This window comes from Misgurnus anguillicaudatus, chromosome 13, assembly GCF_027580225.2.
Source record: "Misgurnus anguillicaudatus chromosome 13, ASM2758022v2, whole genome shotgun sequence".
NCBI lineage: Eukaryota > Metazoa > Chordata > Actinopteri > Cypriniformes > Cobitidae > Misgurnus > Misgurnus anguillicaudatus.
The window spans coordinates 23,482,553-23,500,705 of NC_073349.2; the positions used below are offsets into that span (position 1 = coordinate 23,482,553).

General features: G+C 37.1%; 1 protein-coding gene across 2 annotated transcripts; it reads right to left on the reverse strand.

The window, feature by feature from the left end:
- Positions 1–518: 518 nt before the first annotated feature.
- On the reverse strand, positions 519–17,843 carry rnf41 (ring finger protein 41). Of its 2 annotated transcripts, none has more exons than XM_055188397.2 (7): positions 17,685–17,843; positions 11,329–11,424; positions 8,956–9,073; positions 6,613–6,884; positions 6,263–6,398; positions 6,039–6,142; positions 519–2,561 (listed from the first exon to the last, which is right to left on the reverse strand). In XM_055188397.2, the coding sequence occupies exons 3-7, from the start codon at positions 9,043–9,045 to the stop codon at positions 2,207–2,209; spliced, it is 957 nt and encodes a 318-aa protein (XP_055044372.1). In that variant the 5' UTR covers positions 9,046–9,073; positions 11,329–11,424; positions 17,685–17,843; the 3' UTR covers positions 519–2,206. The 2 variants fall into 2 exon arrangements, with proteins under 2 accessions (XP_055044372.1, XP_055044371.1); XM_055188396.2 differs by having other exon boundaries at positions 11,324–11,424.
- Positions 17,844–18,153: the final 310 nt, after the last annotated feature.

An 18,153-nucleotide genomic window follows, 5' to 3' on the forward strand; every position in this document is an offset into this window, starting at 1 on the left:
TTCTGGTTAGAGCTGAGCTAAAACTGGTAATGGGTAATGGGGACATTCTATTCTGCACCGGTACAATAATGGGCCGGATTAAAATGACCTGCTGCATCAGTGACTATGAGCTGGTCAAAAAAAATACCAACAAAAGATGTATTACTGCCACATGCATGCGTAAAAATATTTGCTAACGACACTGAAGAGAGAAACCAAAAGTTACCTCTCACTTAATTCTAATGAATGCTATTTGAGCAACATGTAAATATTATGGTATGTGGTAATTATTCATCACCATGGTATTGTCATTTGATGCCTTTACCATGTTGTCTTCACAGTACTTTGTTTTATAGGACTGCACAATCCATACAGGCTTAATTTAGCTTTTTGTGAAAATTTTCCATGTTATCTGGTTCATTTTATTGTCACATCCAAATGTGGACAAACCCTATTTTATTAACCCTATTCTGACATCAACAACACAACCAACAAGAATTTCCTGCCGGCATGTAAACAACGACACAAAGACGATGATCTCATATTGCAAAATCAATGATATTTATTCATATTCGGTCAGTAAACCACAGCACGAAAGCATAGAATAATATAAACAAACAGAAAAGCCACATCCATGTACAGGAAACATGAGCTCTTTGAGTTTCATCCCTGATGTGAGATGATAAATCCTGAGGGTCTGGAGAGTCTCGCGTGTTCAATGAGGAGATGACGTCATATTCAACCAAACACCCAGTGTCACGAATAGCATATAACTTCAAATCCAGATGCCACCAACGCACGCTTTGTGAAGCAACGCACACCTTCCCCTTTTACACCACAAGCAGAAGTTTAAACGCAGGCAGATGTGTGTACAGGACACATCATCGGCTCATGCCAAATCTCTCCAACGTTAGGGTGAAAATACGTGACAGATTATACATCGATCATGCAAAAGTCTGTGAAGTGCTGCGATAAGGCAAAAGTTTAGACATTTAGACCCATACTTCACACAGACCTGGATGAATATTGCAGAGTTAAAACATTCTGGGTCCTTTAAAGTTTTCTGCACATGTTTAACATGATTTGCATTCAGGTTTATGTAACACTTCAGCAGATGATGATGATATGATAGCTGCAAAGATCATTAGTTTTTTTTTTTAAATAGATGAATTTACATATTCGTTCAAGCAACAGAAAAGCAAGCACATGTGCACGAGACACAACAGAACACTTTGGTTGCAAAGACAACACTATTCAAACTGATACAACTTTTAAACTATGTACAACATAAAAATATGCAAAATAAATTCTCAAACCACTTTTCCAGATTGCACATTGTAAACAAACATACATCCATCCCATCTGTTTGTGTTAGTGAAGTACAGAGCTGTAAAAACTCTTCAGATGTAAAACCACAGTAAACAGGTCCAGATGTGACAAGTCGTGTCATCAAAATGATTTTCACATAAGCTGTCTAAATTAGTTATTTGTAAGCATTTATAAATTCAGCAGAAATAAAAAAAATCCAAATTGTGGATGAAAAGGTGGAGCATTTTCGTTACAAAATAACTATTAAGTGGTTGTACAAAACTGAAAATACGCAGGGAACGTATTCAAAAGTTGCACCTACAGATCCTTCACTGTATCCTCTCAAGAATAAACATCTTCACAAAACTCGACTCGGGCTGACACATCGCAGACACAGAGCAGAGTTTCATCTAGCATCCTTTAATCATAGTTCTCTTTAAAAATAAAACGACATTGAAAGATCCATGGTTGCTAACACACTACTCTAAATAGCAAACTGAGATGAAGACATCAAAAATGTCCACTACTCTATTATAATAAGAACAGATATATTTGTCTATATTTCTTTATCATCTGTATTTACAAGAATTTTTACTGATCTGTTACATTGTTGAAAGCTTGTACACTCTTAATTCACTGATAGGGAAATAAACTTTAAAGGGGAAATTAGATATTTGAATCATTTTGTTGATGTTTTGAAGTGTTCCATCATCCCTGATAATGTTTCAAGTTGGGGTGTTTCATTTTTTGAAAATGTCCTTTTAAGGCAAAGAGAATGGGAATGCTGAAGGTCCATTTCTTTAGATCGTTTAAAATAGCAGAGACCTCACTGATTTTTTTTGTCAAAGCGTTCTTTAAAACGTGAGGTATCGACAGCCATGTAAGTCTTGATAGTGAATTTCTTTTAAACCCCTTTTATCTATAAGATTTCTTCCACACCGTGAGCGAAGATCATAACCAATCCTGGCTCCAGAATCATATCTTCACCCATGTGTTGGTTCTCGCAGGCCATGACCACCACAGCCTGCTTACCCGGAATGCGCTTGGCCACGTAGTTTTCGTAATATCGACGGTTCATCTGCCGCGTCTCCAGCGTGGCCAAGCCTTGGGGCCAGTTACGCTCGTGGGCGTTTTCGATGAGGTCATTGACGATCGACAACGGGCATCCGCTGTCTATGAGTGAACGTTTAATGACGGCCTGAAGGACGGCGTCGGGGGTGGAGATCATTCCGCCCCAGCGGGTAACTCTAGCAGGCTGGAGGGAGTTTACCCACCTATTGATAGCCAAAAGAATGTGGTTAGTTCGACAGTCATCTGATTGTTACGATTATGGCCATTATGGCTTACTCAGTATTTTTTTATTTACTCAGTAAACACAAAGTAGTTCAAACTGGCATGTCAATATACCAGCTATCTTATCCACCTCTGAATACAAACAACTGTAGTAAGGCTTTTATATTTAGGTAAAGCAAACTCTACAGGCATTGCCTCCAAAGGCACTTCTCATATTATTGCCCTAGAATAAAACGCTTTATTGTTTTTCTCACTGTTGTACTGTAGGTGTCTTTGGATTAAAGTGTCTGATGAATGCCTGCATTTTTAAATATATTTAGTATGTGATGTGACTGAGCGAAGCAATAAACAAAAAAACAAATTATAAAACGGGCAGTTCTGGTTCTTCATTCTGATTGGTTGAAACGCGTTCTAAGCTGTGATAAAATACACCGGTCCGACCACATTACATAAGTATCACTGCGCCACTGTTGCTGCGTACTGATTTATGAAAATAAACACCAGAGTCTTTAATCATATTTTTAATTTGTCTACAATTGCACAATTAATGGCGATATCCAGATAAATGTCAATAAATATTGTTGCGTCATCTCGTCGATAAAGAGAAAACGTTGTCTTAGGAGTTTATAACTCAAGTTCATACGCCCGCTATTATCCACTGGGTGGCGATCTTACCCAATTTAAACACTGACGCATTCACTCAACACTGAAAACAGCGTGTTTTCATCAGGCTCTGAATCTGATCTCTTACAAAAGTTCTTCACATAGATGAATTATCTCCGCTTTTAGCTAAAAAGAGGTGATAAGAGAACAAATGAAGGTAGGATAAAAGGGTTTTTTGTTTGAAAGCGGATGGTCTGTTCTTTCATTTGATATTTTATGTTTATTTAAAGAAGATAATTTTTCTGCAAAGCATTAAACTAAAACTGGGTGGCAAATTAAATGTTAATGTATAAATTACATGAATGGTGATGTATAAAATAAACACCACAGTCTTATATCATATTTTCATTGTGTCTTTGCTGCATCTCTGTTGGTTGGGAACTGCGCTCTGTTTCAGTCACACTTGACTCTGAGGAACTACTTTGTTTGGCGGAAGAGTAATATTTGTACTAATATAATTACAACTTATTTGTGTTTTATTTTATAAAATTCCGCTAACGTTATGCATATGAAGTAACCGTTTTATAAACGCAATAATCCCCTCAAAGCAGTGGGGTTACCAGTGCATTTTATAACTCCGCTTCGCGTTGTGCCTAACAACGCCCCTTAGCTGTTATAAAATGCACTGGTAACCCACTGCTTCTTGGGGTTTATTGCTTTAATAATACTTTATTTTAAACAACACATACTGGATCATGAAAAGCCTGCACTGCGTAGCAAAACTGAAACATGAATTTGCATAGAATCTGATCATTTACTAGTCCTGGAACGTGCAGATGAAAGATTACACCGACAATTTTCCCTTCAATTAATTGCACTATATGCACAATAACTGTATTAAAGCGATATATGTATGTGTATTAAAGCAGTAGTTTTGCGAAAAATTTTAAATACCCCACGATTTACTCACCCTCAAGCCATCCAAGATGCATATGTCCATCATCTTTCAGACGAAAACAATTCAGGTTATTTTAGAAAACGTCCTGGCTCTTCCTAACTTTATAACGGTATAAAACAAGGTGACCATGACTTTAAAGCCCAAAAAAGTGCATCCATCTTTCACAAAAGTGGCTCCAGGGGGTTAACAAAGGCCTTAGGATGGCAATCAATGCGATTTTGTATGAAAAATATCCATATTTATAAACCATAATAATTAGTTTCCATTAGCGCAATGCACATTCACCAGAGAGTTTCAGTGTAGGACGTAACATACGATTTGTAGTGGGGTGTAGTGATAGGGTGGCCATTCGTGCCAGTTTTGCCGGACACGTCCCGAACATGTTTTCGGGTGGGTTCTCCCGGAAGTCGCGTTGGTCGACCGCATACGTCAACAAGGTTTAATATTTCGGCTTCAATTTCAAAAAAGCAACCGTTACATCTCAAGGTAAGAATGAAATTACAATGATTGTATGTCTTATAAGAAATAAATCTTAATTTTCTTATGTATTTTAACTGAAATGTGAGAACCTCGATGACGTATATGGTCGAGCAACGCGACTTCCGGAGAACGCACCCAAAAACATGTTCGGGACGTGTCCGGCGGAACTGGCACGAATGGCCACCCTATGTAGTGAAGAAAGCGGAGACACAGAGGAAAGACCAAAACAACGGCAATCATGAAGATACAAGAAGAAAAGAAGATACAAAAATTTTTAAGAAAATGGATTTTTAAGAAAATTATATTATCCCTACAGTTCATTGGCCACTACTGGAAGCTAGTTATTATAATTTATAAAGTTTTAAATATGGATATTTTATTAATAAAAATCGCATTGGTTACTTTTAGAAGACCTTTATTATCCCCCTATAGGGTTCCCACACCTTAGTTAACTTCAAATTCAAGGACATTTCAAGGACTTTCCAGGTCCAATATCCTCAAATTCAAGAACTAAATGTGGTGACGCATTTCAAGTGAGAGCAAGATTACACATCGGGTTACCTTTTAAGATACATTGTAACAGTTTTCTTTCAAGGGAACTCACGCTGCGTCACTGCAGGCGTCACTCCAGAGGTAAGTGCGTCTGAATGTGTATATCAAAATTCAACCAATGATGAGGCTTAACGACAAAGACAGGGTGACGCGGGAGTCAGGAAGTATATCGCTATCTTAAATATTGCCAAAGACGGCGTTACAGGGATGCAGGAAGTATGACAAGGAAGACGCAGCGTCTCGTTCCCTTCTCAGGAAACAACAGTTACATACGTAATCAAGACGTTTTCATGTGTCAAACATTAATATGCAAAAAAGCATTTTGGTATGAATCAACATTTGCATACAGAAGATTTAAGCATTTAAAGCAAACAGTTTAGCACGTGTGCTTAAAAAGTCTAGAATTTTTATGATATTATCCTACACTACACAGGAAATAATATGAATTTTTTCCCCAAAATCTTAAAATCATAAAATAGATTCAAGCACTTTCAATGACCTGTATCTGTTATTTATATTTTCAAAACTTCCCAGGTCCTTGAATTTTTCCCAGATTCACAAACTTTCAAGGACTCGTGGGAACCCCACCCTACAGCCATGTGGATTACTTCTGTGAAGGATGAATGCACTTCTTTTTTTAAAGTCGTGGGCCCCGTTTTCTACCATTACTATTATTAAAGCATAGAAGAGCCAGGACAGTTTTTAAAACAACTCAAATTGTGTTCGCCTGAAATATGATGGATCTCGGATGGCTTGAGAGCCAGCAAATCATAGAGTAATTTCAATTCTTCGCAGCACTATCGCTTTAAGAAACTAAATGGGACCAATATAAATTTCACTGAAGACATTACAGAAAGATACTCACTCCAAGATCTCATTGTACTCTATGGTCTCCTCCAGGTTCTGCAGGTTAGGATTAGCGCTGCGTATCGCTCGCATGTACGCTTTTAGGAGCTGGATGTCACGTTTCTGGAAAGTGAAATAGTACACGTGAATCATAGGGGTTACCGTTAATTTACCATGACATCATCACACCTCCCTACGCATATAAACTACTTCGTGATAAAAGATAAAATATGCAGGTCTTACCTGCTCTGCAAGTTGGTGCTTGTGTTCAGCTGCAGTCTTCTCCAGATCTGCGATCTTTGTCTGCTGTTGCTGCACCACACTGCGCAGGTGCTTGATACAATTATGGTTGGGCATCTCATCTTTGGGCATTTCGAGGCTGTAGGAGAGAAAAGCAGATGTGTTAAATCAATAAACAAAGCTTAAAGGCATGTTAGTCCTGTTTCTAAGAGGTGACCTTTATACGTAAATAGTCTGTTCAAAAACGATTCACTATTCCTTTAAAGATCACACTGAATTTATGTCAATAATCCTGTCCTCCAAGCTATTAATAAGTGCATTAATAGATACATGACCCATCCTCAGGCACTCACCCACAGCCTTCCTCGCACGTGACTGGTCGTTTGGGGTTATGCTCGCAGTCCTTGAGGTGCGACTGCAGCTGGTCGAGACGTAGGGTCGCCGTGCAGCCGAAGCCAGCGTTGTCACAGGACATCTGGAGTTTGGAAAGCATGTTACGCATGATGCGGGGAACGGGTCGTAGGTGGGCGAGAGTCACCACGGTGCGGTCCACAGGGCAAATCTGCTGCTGTGCGAACCACTGTGTAATGCAGGCGTTGCAGAAGGCATGTTCACAGTGCGGGGCCTGAGAGGAGACACAGATTGATCAGGATGTAACCTGAACTCTGAAGCTACTTGGCTTGCTGACCTTTAATGTGAACGTTCAGAATATTGAAGATGGTGAGGTCTCTTACACTATTGACTTTTCAATGTTTAAATCCTTTCTATTACCCCACTTAAATGTGAAAAGACTACTGTAAGTAAGCCATTCATGTATTTACAATTGAGCAGACATGTTGATCCAAAACGACTGACAAGGGCATTCAATCTATACATTTTTATTAACTACATGTGTTCACTGGGGAACAATTCATACATCTCTCATACAGAGGGTAAAAACTGCATTGATTTTTAATTTACAATGCAGTAAAGATTTTTTATAGTGGTTTGTAACTGAATCAGTTAAGGAATAGCACAGTTAAGATTAAAATGCTTAAAAAATATACTAAATCACCTGTTAATAACCTTTGCCTATTAAGTATTTTATTACACCTCCTTAAATCTAAAAAAAAACCTCAGTAGTGTTTTCTGTATTAATAAAATTTTGTATTACAGCGACTATGCCTGGAACCAATATACATCATCAGGAGAGTAATGGCGGCCCCTGTTGGTTTAAATGTATATTACATGTTTTTTAAGTAATAAATGTTAAACCCTAAACCACAAAACCAGTCATAATGGTAATTTTTTTGAAATCTGAATCATCTGAAAGCTGGTTTAATGGTATGTGACAATATCTGGCTGAGATATGAAAATCTGAGAGTGCAACAAGTTGTCCACATGAAGTCCTTAGCACCACATCCACTTAAAATTTTGTATATATTTACAGCAGCAAATTTATAAAATATCTTCTACATAAACTCTCTAAACATAATATCGTAATAATTTTTGGCATAAAACAAAATTTAATAATTTTGAAATATACAATTTCTTTTTGGCTATTGCTACAAATGAAGTGCTTAGTTCCAAAACATGATAAATTGCATTTTTTTTTTATTAGTTACCGCCAAAATCATTATAGTATCAGGTCAGTATTACAAAGTTAATTCTTAATTTTACGCGAAATCTGATATCCGCAGTGTTATTCTGCCATCTTTTCTCCCTTTATTTCCAAACCGTGACAAACGGCAGTCTCTTTCTCTGCAGAATGCAATAAATCAGCTCAACAAATCACAGTGCACCATTCCACGCACTGTAAACAATAATGGAAATGCTTTGAATACATACAGAATCCTATTTTTCCTCATCTACTTTGTACTTCGTGATCAACAAACAAAAACAAAATAATAGTTTTGATGGCATTGATAAACCTGTCGTGGTTTTCTGTGACGGGAAAGAAACGTAAACCATCAAAATTGAACAATTGACTTGAGAGGCACTCGGGGGAAGGAAAAATGCCGGCTGTTGTTTGTTCTCACACAACAGCATCAAGCTTCTGTCATGCTAACACATTGACCCCAGAGGATCTTATGAAAAACTTTCCATTATTTTACTCGAAGTCAACGAAAATCGCGCAGGACCAAAACATTTTACAGCTGATCGCTGTCAAAAAAGTTCAGCGATGATGTTCCAAGGATGACAGCAGCAATAACAGTGTTCCTAATATGACAAAGTAAGTGTTTTGATTAATGTTTATTTTTTAATCAGTGTATACCATGAATGCACATTTATATATTGATTCAATAGATTTATTGCATTTTGGGGAAGAAATACAGTAATCAGTTTTTATAGTAAATCTTTGAAAATCCAATTATGGATTTGAATTTTTAATGTTATTAAAACCTAAAGATGCTATGTGAAAGTTTGTAACAGAAAATAGTGGTTTTCATCTTGTCACTTTCTTGGTATAGAAAACACATTTTTACTGAAATTAGTCAAAAATGGATTTATTGTGTTTTGGAACCAAACTCTTTAAATATACTCGTGCTACTTATGACTGGTTTTGTGGTCAAGGGTCACACACTTTTAATCTGTATCTAACGACAGATTTTATAGTCAGACAGATACATTTTAGTCTTTATAGTGTGGTACACTTTAAGGTTAACCCTCCGTTGCTTACTCAAAAAGTTTGGCTTGAAATAAAAAAAAATATTGACCTGTACTGGCTCCTCCAACACACCGCTGCAGATGGGACATAACAGATCCTCGTCCACCTCTCCTTGGAACCTGGTGACGTCGTACCCCATGGCACATTACCAGAGCCCTTTTGTATGTCTGTTATGAGAAAGAGAAAGCAAACAAAACTCAATACTAAAGACACAAAGATGCAGAACATTTTTGACAAAAGCTTTTGCATTGAAGAAACAAGATCTGTAAAAATGAGGGAACTATACATTTTTTATTTCAATGAACTTCCAAAACCAATAAATTTACAGCAACAGATAAGTTTAAAGAACATCATGGCATTTGAGCTCAACATGAAGGTTAATAATGTCCTTGTACAGTACAGATGTAACATGATCACATCTCTTGTACATAGGTGACCTTTTTGGTTCGTTAGGGAGACAACGGGTCTACACAGATTTCTAAAGTGTAAGTCACAATGGATGTATGTTTTTGTGTGTGTATGCTGCGCTGGTATGACTTTACAGATGTTTTTTAAAAGAAATGTGGGTCCACTCTAAACGTGATGGACCATTAGAAAGCACGGCATAATTGAAGAGCATTTCGCAAGACCTAGGGACTGCATTAGGCTTTTAAGAGCAATACTATTAATACTGAGGGCGGAAATTTCACCCTCCATTACGAAACTTCATTACTCATCTCAGATAGATGTTACGGTTCTGTCATTCATAAAGTTCTGCATTTCATCCTTCTCAACACCAGAGGATTACTTTTGTGTTAATGAGAACTGGGTGCAAGAAGGCCTTTCATACTACAAGCACAAGCAATAAACTATGCTAAATACATTATTAAAATATGAGGAGTTTCGTTGTTTTTTTAATTGTTCAGAAATCTTGTATTTTGGTTGTGCATTCCAATTAATATAAATTCAACTGCAGTTGGATTGTTTTAATTGAAAACTTCATTACTTAAAAAATACAGCTAAGTAGCACCATAAAACAAAATAATAACATGATAACATAATAATAAACATGTTTTGACAAAAATGTTAAAAAATGGATTTTTTTTGCAACGAAACTCTTCATATAATACTTAAGACTTGAAAAGAACTTTCATTTACATCAGTTTTCTTGTTTACAAGATGATCGACTAAAATGTGTTTTCTGAATTTGTCAACAACAAATAAGACAAAAATCACACCACGACATGAAACTTTTGTATGAAAAAATACAGTGGACAAAAATCATGAGGAAACAAATAAAAATACGAAGAAATAATAATCGTAATACGTTGGGGATTTATATGTACAAATGTAACTTATAATAGGAAAGTGCCATAAAACACATCCTTTAACATTTAAAATCTGTACACACGCAGAAATAAAGGTGGGGTGTTACCCTTTAAAAAGTGCATCCATGTACCTAAAAAGTCCATATTAGTACCTCAAAGATACATATTAGTACTAGTACATTTCAGGACGTTTTTAAGGGTTCCGTCCCAGTGACAGCTTTTATACCTTTTTTCCTAAAAGTACAAAGTCTAAAATAGACATGGGCTGGTAACCAGTTTCAAGGTATATCGAGGTTTTAAAGACTCAATGTTTCAAAACTACCTACATTTTCTGTCATACCGTTTCTAAGGTATAAACTGTGTTTACACAAAAATAATTAAATCATTAAGGCATGCAATTAATTTGATGTTTACATTTAATATATTATATAGAAGAGGTTTTTCTTTATCATGGAGAGGATAATGTGATCATCCACCACTGTTATCCTATATAATCAAACAGGATTTTTATGTTGCTGAGCTCGCCAGTGTGTTTTTCTTTTTAATCCGGATGTACCAAATTGTTGATCTGGGCACTCTTAATGTTCCTGCCATCTCTCTGATGGATTTGTTGTGTTTTTGAAACCTAAATATGGTCTGTATCACTTGCATGGAGATGTCCCTGAATCGAATGATTTGAGTTCACAGCCACAGCTTTCAAATGCAATCGCCACACTTAAAATCAACTCAAGACCTTTAACATCTGTCATTCATGAGGAAATTATTTAAAAATAGACAATACCTGTCCATAAAACAGTTTTTAAGCCAACTGTTCCATTACGTTTGACCCCTTTAAAAAGGGGGAGCTACATATAAAACAGCTGTAATTCCTAAATCCTTCAGCCAATTTGGATGTGAATACCATCAAAATAAAGCTGAGAGTGTGCACTTTAAGCCAATATTCATTATAAGACTGTAACTGGAATACATTTTGGTAAACAGCTAAAATAACACAAAATGTTCCTCTGTTCCAATACTTATGGAGGGCACTGTATCTGTCAACTAAATTTAAAGGCACCATCACAAGACAAAAAATAAAATTTATCTGCTATTATGTCAGGTGATACATACCTTACCAAAGCACGCCCCACATGACTCCTGTACAATGAGTCTTCCTCATGTGTCAGGTAGGCAGGCCGATTCTCCTTATGATTCAGGACCGACCATCCCCCCTAAGAAAGACAAGAGAGATGCATCCATTATGATTCAATCAATACAGCACTGTTTATTCGGAGGAAATTAATGAACAGTGTTTGAAACAATTTCAACTAATGACCTACAGACTTCCTGGAAGCTTCAACCGAATCGGTGGCAAGCTTACTGTCAATTAGTTTATCCTCTATTTTAAGAGGCTCTCTGTATTAATCAGCCACTTTCTTTTTAGCAGCAATCCAAAACCAGTGTCGCTGAATCACGATACCATTAAGAAGCCAGATCATTTATAAAGCTGATACACAGAAAATTAAACAATAGTACAAAGACCGTTTTTACTGCGGTAGACATATTTGTGTGATATCAATGAAAAGAAAATACAAACCAGGATGTGTTTCAAACATTCTTGAGCTGATAATTTCAGCTTTTAAATATTTAAGCATTACATAATGCGATGAACTGACACTAGATTTGCATTACATCAAGATAACAAGATCAAGTTCCAATACATATTTTGAATGGCATACAACTTAACAAACGGAGCCATCAGAAAGACGTGCACAAATTCTGTAAAATCTGATTGCAAGATAGATTGTCATGGACTAAAAGTCTAGCAATGGACTTAAATTCAATGATATGGAAATAAAATAATATCAACAAATAATACATTACAACATTTGAGTGACCAACCGATAAAATGCAGTGGTTGATATATCGGACTGATATTTGACATTTTTTAGTTATTGGCACCGTGCAATAAATCTTATCAATCAGCTATATAAATCTATCCGTTCCATAAATTGTTGTTCCGTAATGAAAAGACACTCAGATGTAAAGGTGAAGTCTAAGAGACAGTAAAATGTACAAACACCATTTAATTTTTAAAGTGGTGTTACGTTGTGAATAAGAGAGACACGTTTAGACCTCGTATTTTAATCTGTCTCTTTTGTCCACTTTTGACTGCTTCTGTCCTGATTACAGAGGAAGTGGTATAGGGACGAGACCCTTTGTTTAAACACAAGTGGGAGAAAAGATGGGTTTAAAATAAGGGTGTCACGATTTCGATTTAAAATCGAAATCGATCGAAATTAAGTCACAACCTCGAACTTTGAATTAAAAAATGGAATTGTCGATGCTGCCACGAAACAATGTCCGGTCGCCTTGCCAAGCGGGAAAAAAAAGCACAATGTTGAGTGCTGCGAGTCAACCTCCAACTTAGCTAGCTACAGCCAGTCAACATGGCAGATGCAGGAGACAACACGCAAGCTGCTCTTTATATGGGAAACAAAACGCGCCTCCCGCCTTCAGCTGAACTCAATCTGAACAGAGCATGCCTGTGTGCACAACAGAACGGCGTCTGTGACAGGACTGGTCGTTTCTCTGAACTGAGATCTGTTTAAGTTTCACAACAACTTATTTCAGTTGCTAAAGAGTTATGAAAACAGCATTTAAACATGACTTATTGGGGTATAGTCTTACAATCTACGGTAATAAAAGTGCGTTTTTAAGGTGCAAAGTACTGACAGATGTTCATCTGACAGGAAGTTTCGTTTTTATCAGGTATGTGCGTGTGCCATATTTTTCCACTGGCAGCACAACTAACATGGCAGGGCATCTCCGGGTTCAAGGTCAGATATTATATTTCATAAAAGTCTAGTCTAAAAATGGCAAAGCATTTTTCTGGGTTTCAAAAAAAAAGTAAAAATCAAGAATCGAACCGTGACCTTAGAACCGAAAATGTAATCCAATCGAGGATTTGGAGAATTGTGACACCCCTAGTTTAAATGACGAAAACTAATATTAGGTAAAATGTTGCTTCTTTTTAGAGCCCGACCGATTTATCGTTTTGCCGATTTTATCGGCCGATATGAGCATGTCGCAGATATATCTGTATCGGCGTATAAGCCGCAGATATGTGCCGATATGAACGTTTGTTACAGAACACATTAAATGCATTTGAAAGATGTAAGTACTTGTTTGTCCAGCAGAGTGCGCCATACTGGTTGCTAAGGGCGACCCAGATCACTCACTGTAGTGACACCAGCCAATCCCCCACCCCCTTCACTTCAGTTCAGTCAGTCAGTCTCTCAGTTCAGGTGGCATGGAAGCAGTCACGCAGTGTCTTCTTCACAACATTGTTACACCTGGTATTAAGACGCATTCCCGCTTACATTTGGTGTTTTTAATCCGTCTCTTTGTCGACTTGCGAGTTAAAACGCAAGCGGGAGAAATGACGCGAGACGGAGAAATGACATGTTTAAACTACGCGCAGCCGTGCACTTATATATCACTATATGAGATTACTGCTGCTTGTGTTGTTGGGTAACATGCTCATTTCAGAGCAATTGATTCAATAAGCTCGCGCAACTCTACACCCTTGCTAAATAAAAGAGGCGGAGCGAAGACGCTTTATTTTTAAAGTTTGCACGGAACCCTGGGTTTGTGTTATAAAAACGTTGTGCACAACATTAAACATAGTGTACATTAGTATGTGCTCCGTCAAGCATTGTCTTCGTAACTGTGAGTGGCTAACGTTAACTAATTTGTGAAGAACACAACTTACTGTAAAGCTAATAATCAATGACTTCATAAGTTTCTCTTTATAACGTTCTCGTCAAAACTGCAAATGATGCAAGTTTTATGTATTTTGTTCTCTTTGTGTTTTAAAGTTATTTATAATAAGTCAAGTTTACTGTTTAGTGCACTGATATCCAACTAATTTTGGATAATAAAGTTTATTGTTAACTTCTTGCCTATAGTACATATCTTTGTCACATCAATATAAGTGTTGGATCACCACATTTGTGAGTGATCACCACATATGTGAGTGATCATTGCATTGCATTGTATTTATTCATATACAGTATATTATGTTAAAGTATATAGTGTATTCTATGTACAGTACTTTAGTATAATATACTGTAGTATATACTGAACTATAATATACACTAGGGATGCTCCGATCAGGATTTTTGCAGCCGATACCGATCACCGATTTGTAATCTTCGTGATCGGCCGATACCGATTCCGATACCGATTTTTTTTAAAGCTGATATGCAAGCTCTTTGATGACTGTAACTGTTACAATCTTTCTAAATAAAATAATACCACCGTACGGATGTTGCCTTTGTTATATTACTTGCAGTAATTAGGTATATTACTGTTTTAATAGAGACTCAAATAAATAAGCACAACAAATATTTATTCTGCAAAGAGAAATTTAATATGGCTTTAAAATGGCTTATGTCTCCTAAAAGTACTGAAAATAAAACACTTCACAGACTTTACTGTATTAATTAAATATACACGCATTCGTATGAAGTATAAAAATTCTTTAGTCAAGAGCAGAGAGTGATTTTATTGAGAAATGAATTAGGTTACTGCAGCTTTAAGACTTGACAGAGATCGCTCTGTTCACGTGCTCTGATGACAGGCTGCTGTGTGTGGGCGGCGGCTGAACGCAGACAAGCAGGTGTGAGGAAAATAAAAGTTTAAACGCTCAAAACTTTAAGACGCATGCAAATAAGAAACTTTTGGCATGAGGATGCAATTGTCCGTGATAGATATGTGTTGTATACGCTGTTTGATGGGGATGTGAAGACGCCTCGCGCTGTTTACCGGAGCGCTGTTTACCGGAGCGCTGTTTACCGGAGCGCGTAGAAAATACGCATATCTCTGTAAAGGCAAAGAAAGACATACCATCTGCACGCTGCACATGAGCAACAGGTTGTAAAAATGCTCGCGCTACGTAAAAAATGTCTTTAATTGCAGCCGCATTCAGGATCCTTTTGATGACAAAAGTAAACAGAAAGATCGGTTTATGAGATCGGCAGATTTAGCGAGCACCGATCGAGTCATTTAATACACATAAAGAATATCGGCCGATATATCGTTATCGGTCTTTTTTTTACTCCCTAATATCTGTATCGGCATCGGCCCGAAAAAACGCATATCGGTCGGGCTCTACTTCTTTTGTTGCTAGTAAATATGCTGCATAGAGTTTTCTATCAGCTTCTTTTTTGTCCACCAATCAAGTGCCTTGTCATAAATGAGTAAAAAATGAACAAATAAATAAATGAGTAAACGTTTGCACCGCCCCCTCAATCGGCAATCTCACAGGCTGACGATAGGACGATCTCACAATGGGAAATATTGTCCGCAACTTTAAATTCTCGCAAAAAATAAATAAATAAATAATAAAAGAGGCAGAAAGCAGGTGCTTAAGTTATATCAATGAAAGCCTAAAGATAGCACTGTACACTGTGTGTTCAGGGTCTGATGTAAAAATATTGTGCTCTGTACATTTCATTACATTAATAGGTGGAGAGTAGGCGGTCTTATGAGGCTGCTCGAACACATATATAAACAGCCTCTTATTCAAACAGTACTGTGAAGCTTCAGATCCACAGTAAATGTGGTAAGTAATTAAAAAGCGTATATTTATAAATATTATGCATAACAAACGGTTCAATTCAGTTTGAACAATTTTCTCTCATTTACTGTAATAACAATCATTAGTTATAATTATTAGTTATATCCGCCATTTCGGACAATTGGCTTCATACATTGCTTTGTCAATATCATCCATGAAAAAAACCCTATATGGGTCGACAACAAAAAAGTTTTAGTAGATTAGTTTAGTAGTTTCTACCCTCGATGAAGCAGAACAGATCAGCAGAGATTCGATGCGTTTTATGTAACATTGCTAAAAGCACTTTAATCTCACAGCACTAAATTTCCTCACAGAACCCAAGACAAGTCATAAAACTCCTGAAGATTTAGTTAGTATGCAGATCAGTTCTTTTAGGAGTGCCAAATACTGGCACATATGCAAAAGCAAGCAGGCTGCGTCGTGTAGTCACAGCATCTTTTTGCATCTTTTCCGATTCATAACAGTGCTGGGAGGGGTATTGTTGTGTCCCAGTAGGCTGGTGGTGACCTAATTTTAGCTCGTCTAAGCAGACATAGGAGGAGAGCGTGGGTGAAACGTTCTCCCCTCAACCCCCATTTTAGCAACGGTTCACCTTCAACAATCCTTAGCCTTTTCTATTTAATAAAGCACTGGAGAAGCAAAGCACCTCCACGATGACCAGGCGCATGTGATTTTGGATTGCAAAATCCAAGTAGCATCCTGGTCAAGAATGGGACCAAACATGTTTTGTTTCAACACAAGCTTTAAAAAAAAAAAAAACACAAGCTTGGTTGATATGTGTCATATTTAAATCGATGACAGATCTTGTACTGAAGTGTATAGATAAGATAAGACAAGATAGTCCTCAGGGATATTGTCCTCATGGGTTCAATTTTTTTTAAAGCCATACCAAGTACCATATCTTTCATTACATCTGCTGTTGTGCAACTGCAAAATGGTGGATATACCTTTTTGCTGAATATCTGTTTTTATATAACACACATGACTGTAAGCAGGCAGGCCTGCTGTTTCATTACAAACAGAAAGCAATGAGGGGATTGAGGGGTTAATACTAAACTGACTGACGTGGGCATTTACACTTATAGCTATTAAACAACACAATGCAAATGATCAAAAACAATAGTCCCATCTGAACTGGAAAAATTGTTATGAATATGAAGTTAGATGCACAGGTTAACTGCAGATATTTCAGTGTCAAGTTCTGCTAAAATAAGTTACCTGGACTAATGATTTAAACACACATATAGCACAGCTGTAAAACCCATCACATAGTCAGACCACGAAACACATTCACATCTGATTTGGAAAAACATACATTTTACATTCGCCAACATGAAGGACATGATTTCTGCTGTGATTGTGGAAGTAACGATGGGATTAGCATTAGCCATCTCGATAAAAAAAACTACATATACTTATCACAACCACACGTCATTTAAATGTTTAACTTACTCGGGTTGTTTCCATATAACAATTGCTGAAAAGTGTTCAAACTGTCCTTATTTGCTGTTAAACGTCACACAGACAACATTTAAAGAGTCTGCGCGGATGTTTAGCAGCTAGCATGGCTAACTAGCATTCATTCTGGCTAACGTTAGCTGACGCGCTTTAGTTTAGCGTTATTGTAACGTCTAAACATTAAACCAAAGAGTTTAATAATGCAACAATACAAATTTTAGCAATAAGTAAAATCCCTCTAAATGACATCTAAATACTGTTGAGGTCAAATAACGCCTTGTTGACTTTATGATTCATGCCACAGCGCTCGTACATCATTCAGTCTGTACTGCTACCCGGTTATTTAAGCAGTTGATATTAATTAAAGCGTTAGAAACATTATTGTAATACCTGTTCCCGATAGCTGTATTCCTCTAAAATTTGATCTGCTCTAACTCCTGGATTTGAGGATATATGAGAGCTTGTTGCTTTTCCTCCTGAGCCGAGCGGATGAAGTCTGTCTCTACTAGTCTGCGCCTACAGGATCGTGCGTGCGCGTGCGAGCGGCGGTGGGTAATTAAATCACATACTTCAAAAGCATGCACACTTCTCAAGAGAAATATGATAGATAGAGATAGATAGATATCTTTGGTGTCCCCAGAGTACGTATACGTATGTGATGAAGTTCTAGCTTAAAATACCATATAGATAATTTATTATAGCATGTTAAATGGCCACTTTGTAGGTGTGAGCAAAAATGTGTAGTTTTGGGTAACTTATGTCCTTTAAAATGCAAATGAGCTGATCTCTGCTGCACTAAATGGCAGTGCTGTGTTTGAATAAGTGTGCAGAATAAGGGGCGGTATTATCCCTTTCTGAC

What these genes read in the sequence shown, in the direction of transcription:
- rnf41 (XM_055188397.2), bottom strand. Translation starts at nt 9,045, where the DNA reads ATGGGGTACGACGTCACCAGGTTCCAAGGAGAGGTGGACGAGGATCTG. An exon ending in TGTTGGAGGAGCCAGTACAG is followed by an intron (nt 6,885 to 8,955) that starts GTCAATATTTTT and finishes GTCTCCTCTCAG; the next exon opens with GCCCCGCACTGTGAACATGC. An exon ending in GAGTACAATGAGATCTTGGA is followed by an intron (nt 2,562 to 6,038) that starts GTGAGTATCTTT and finishes GGCTATCAATAG; the next exon opens with GTGGGTAAACTCCCTCCAGC.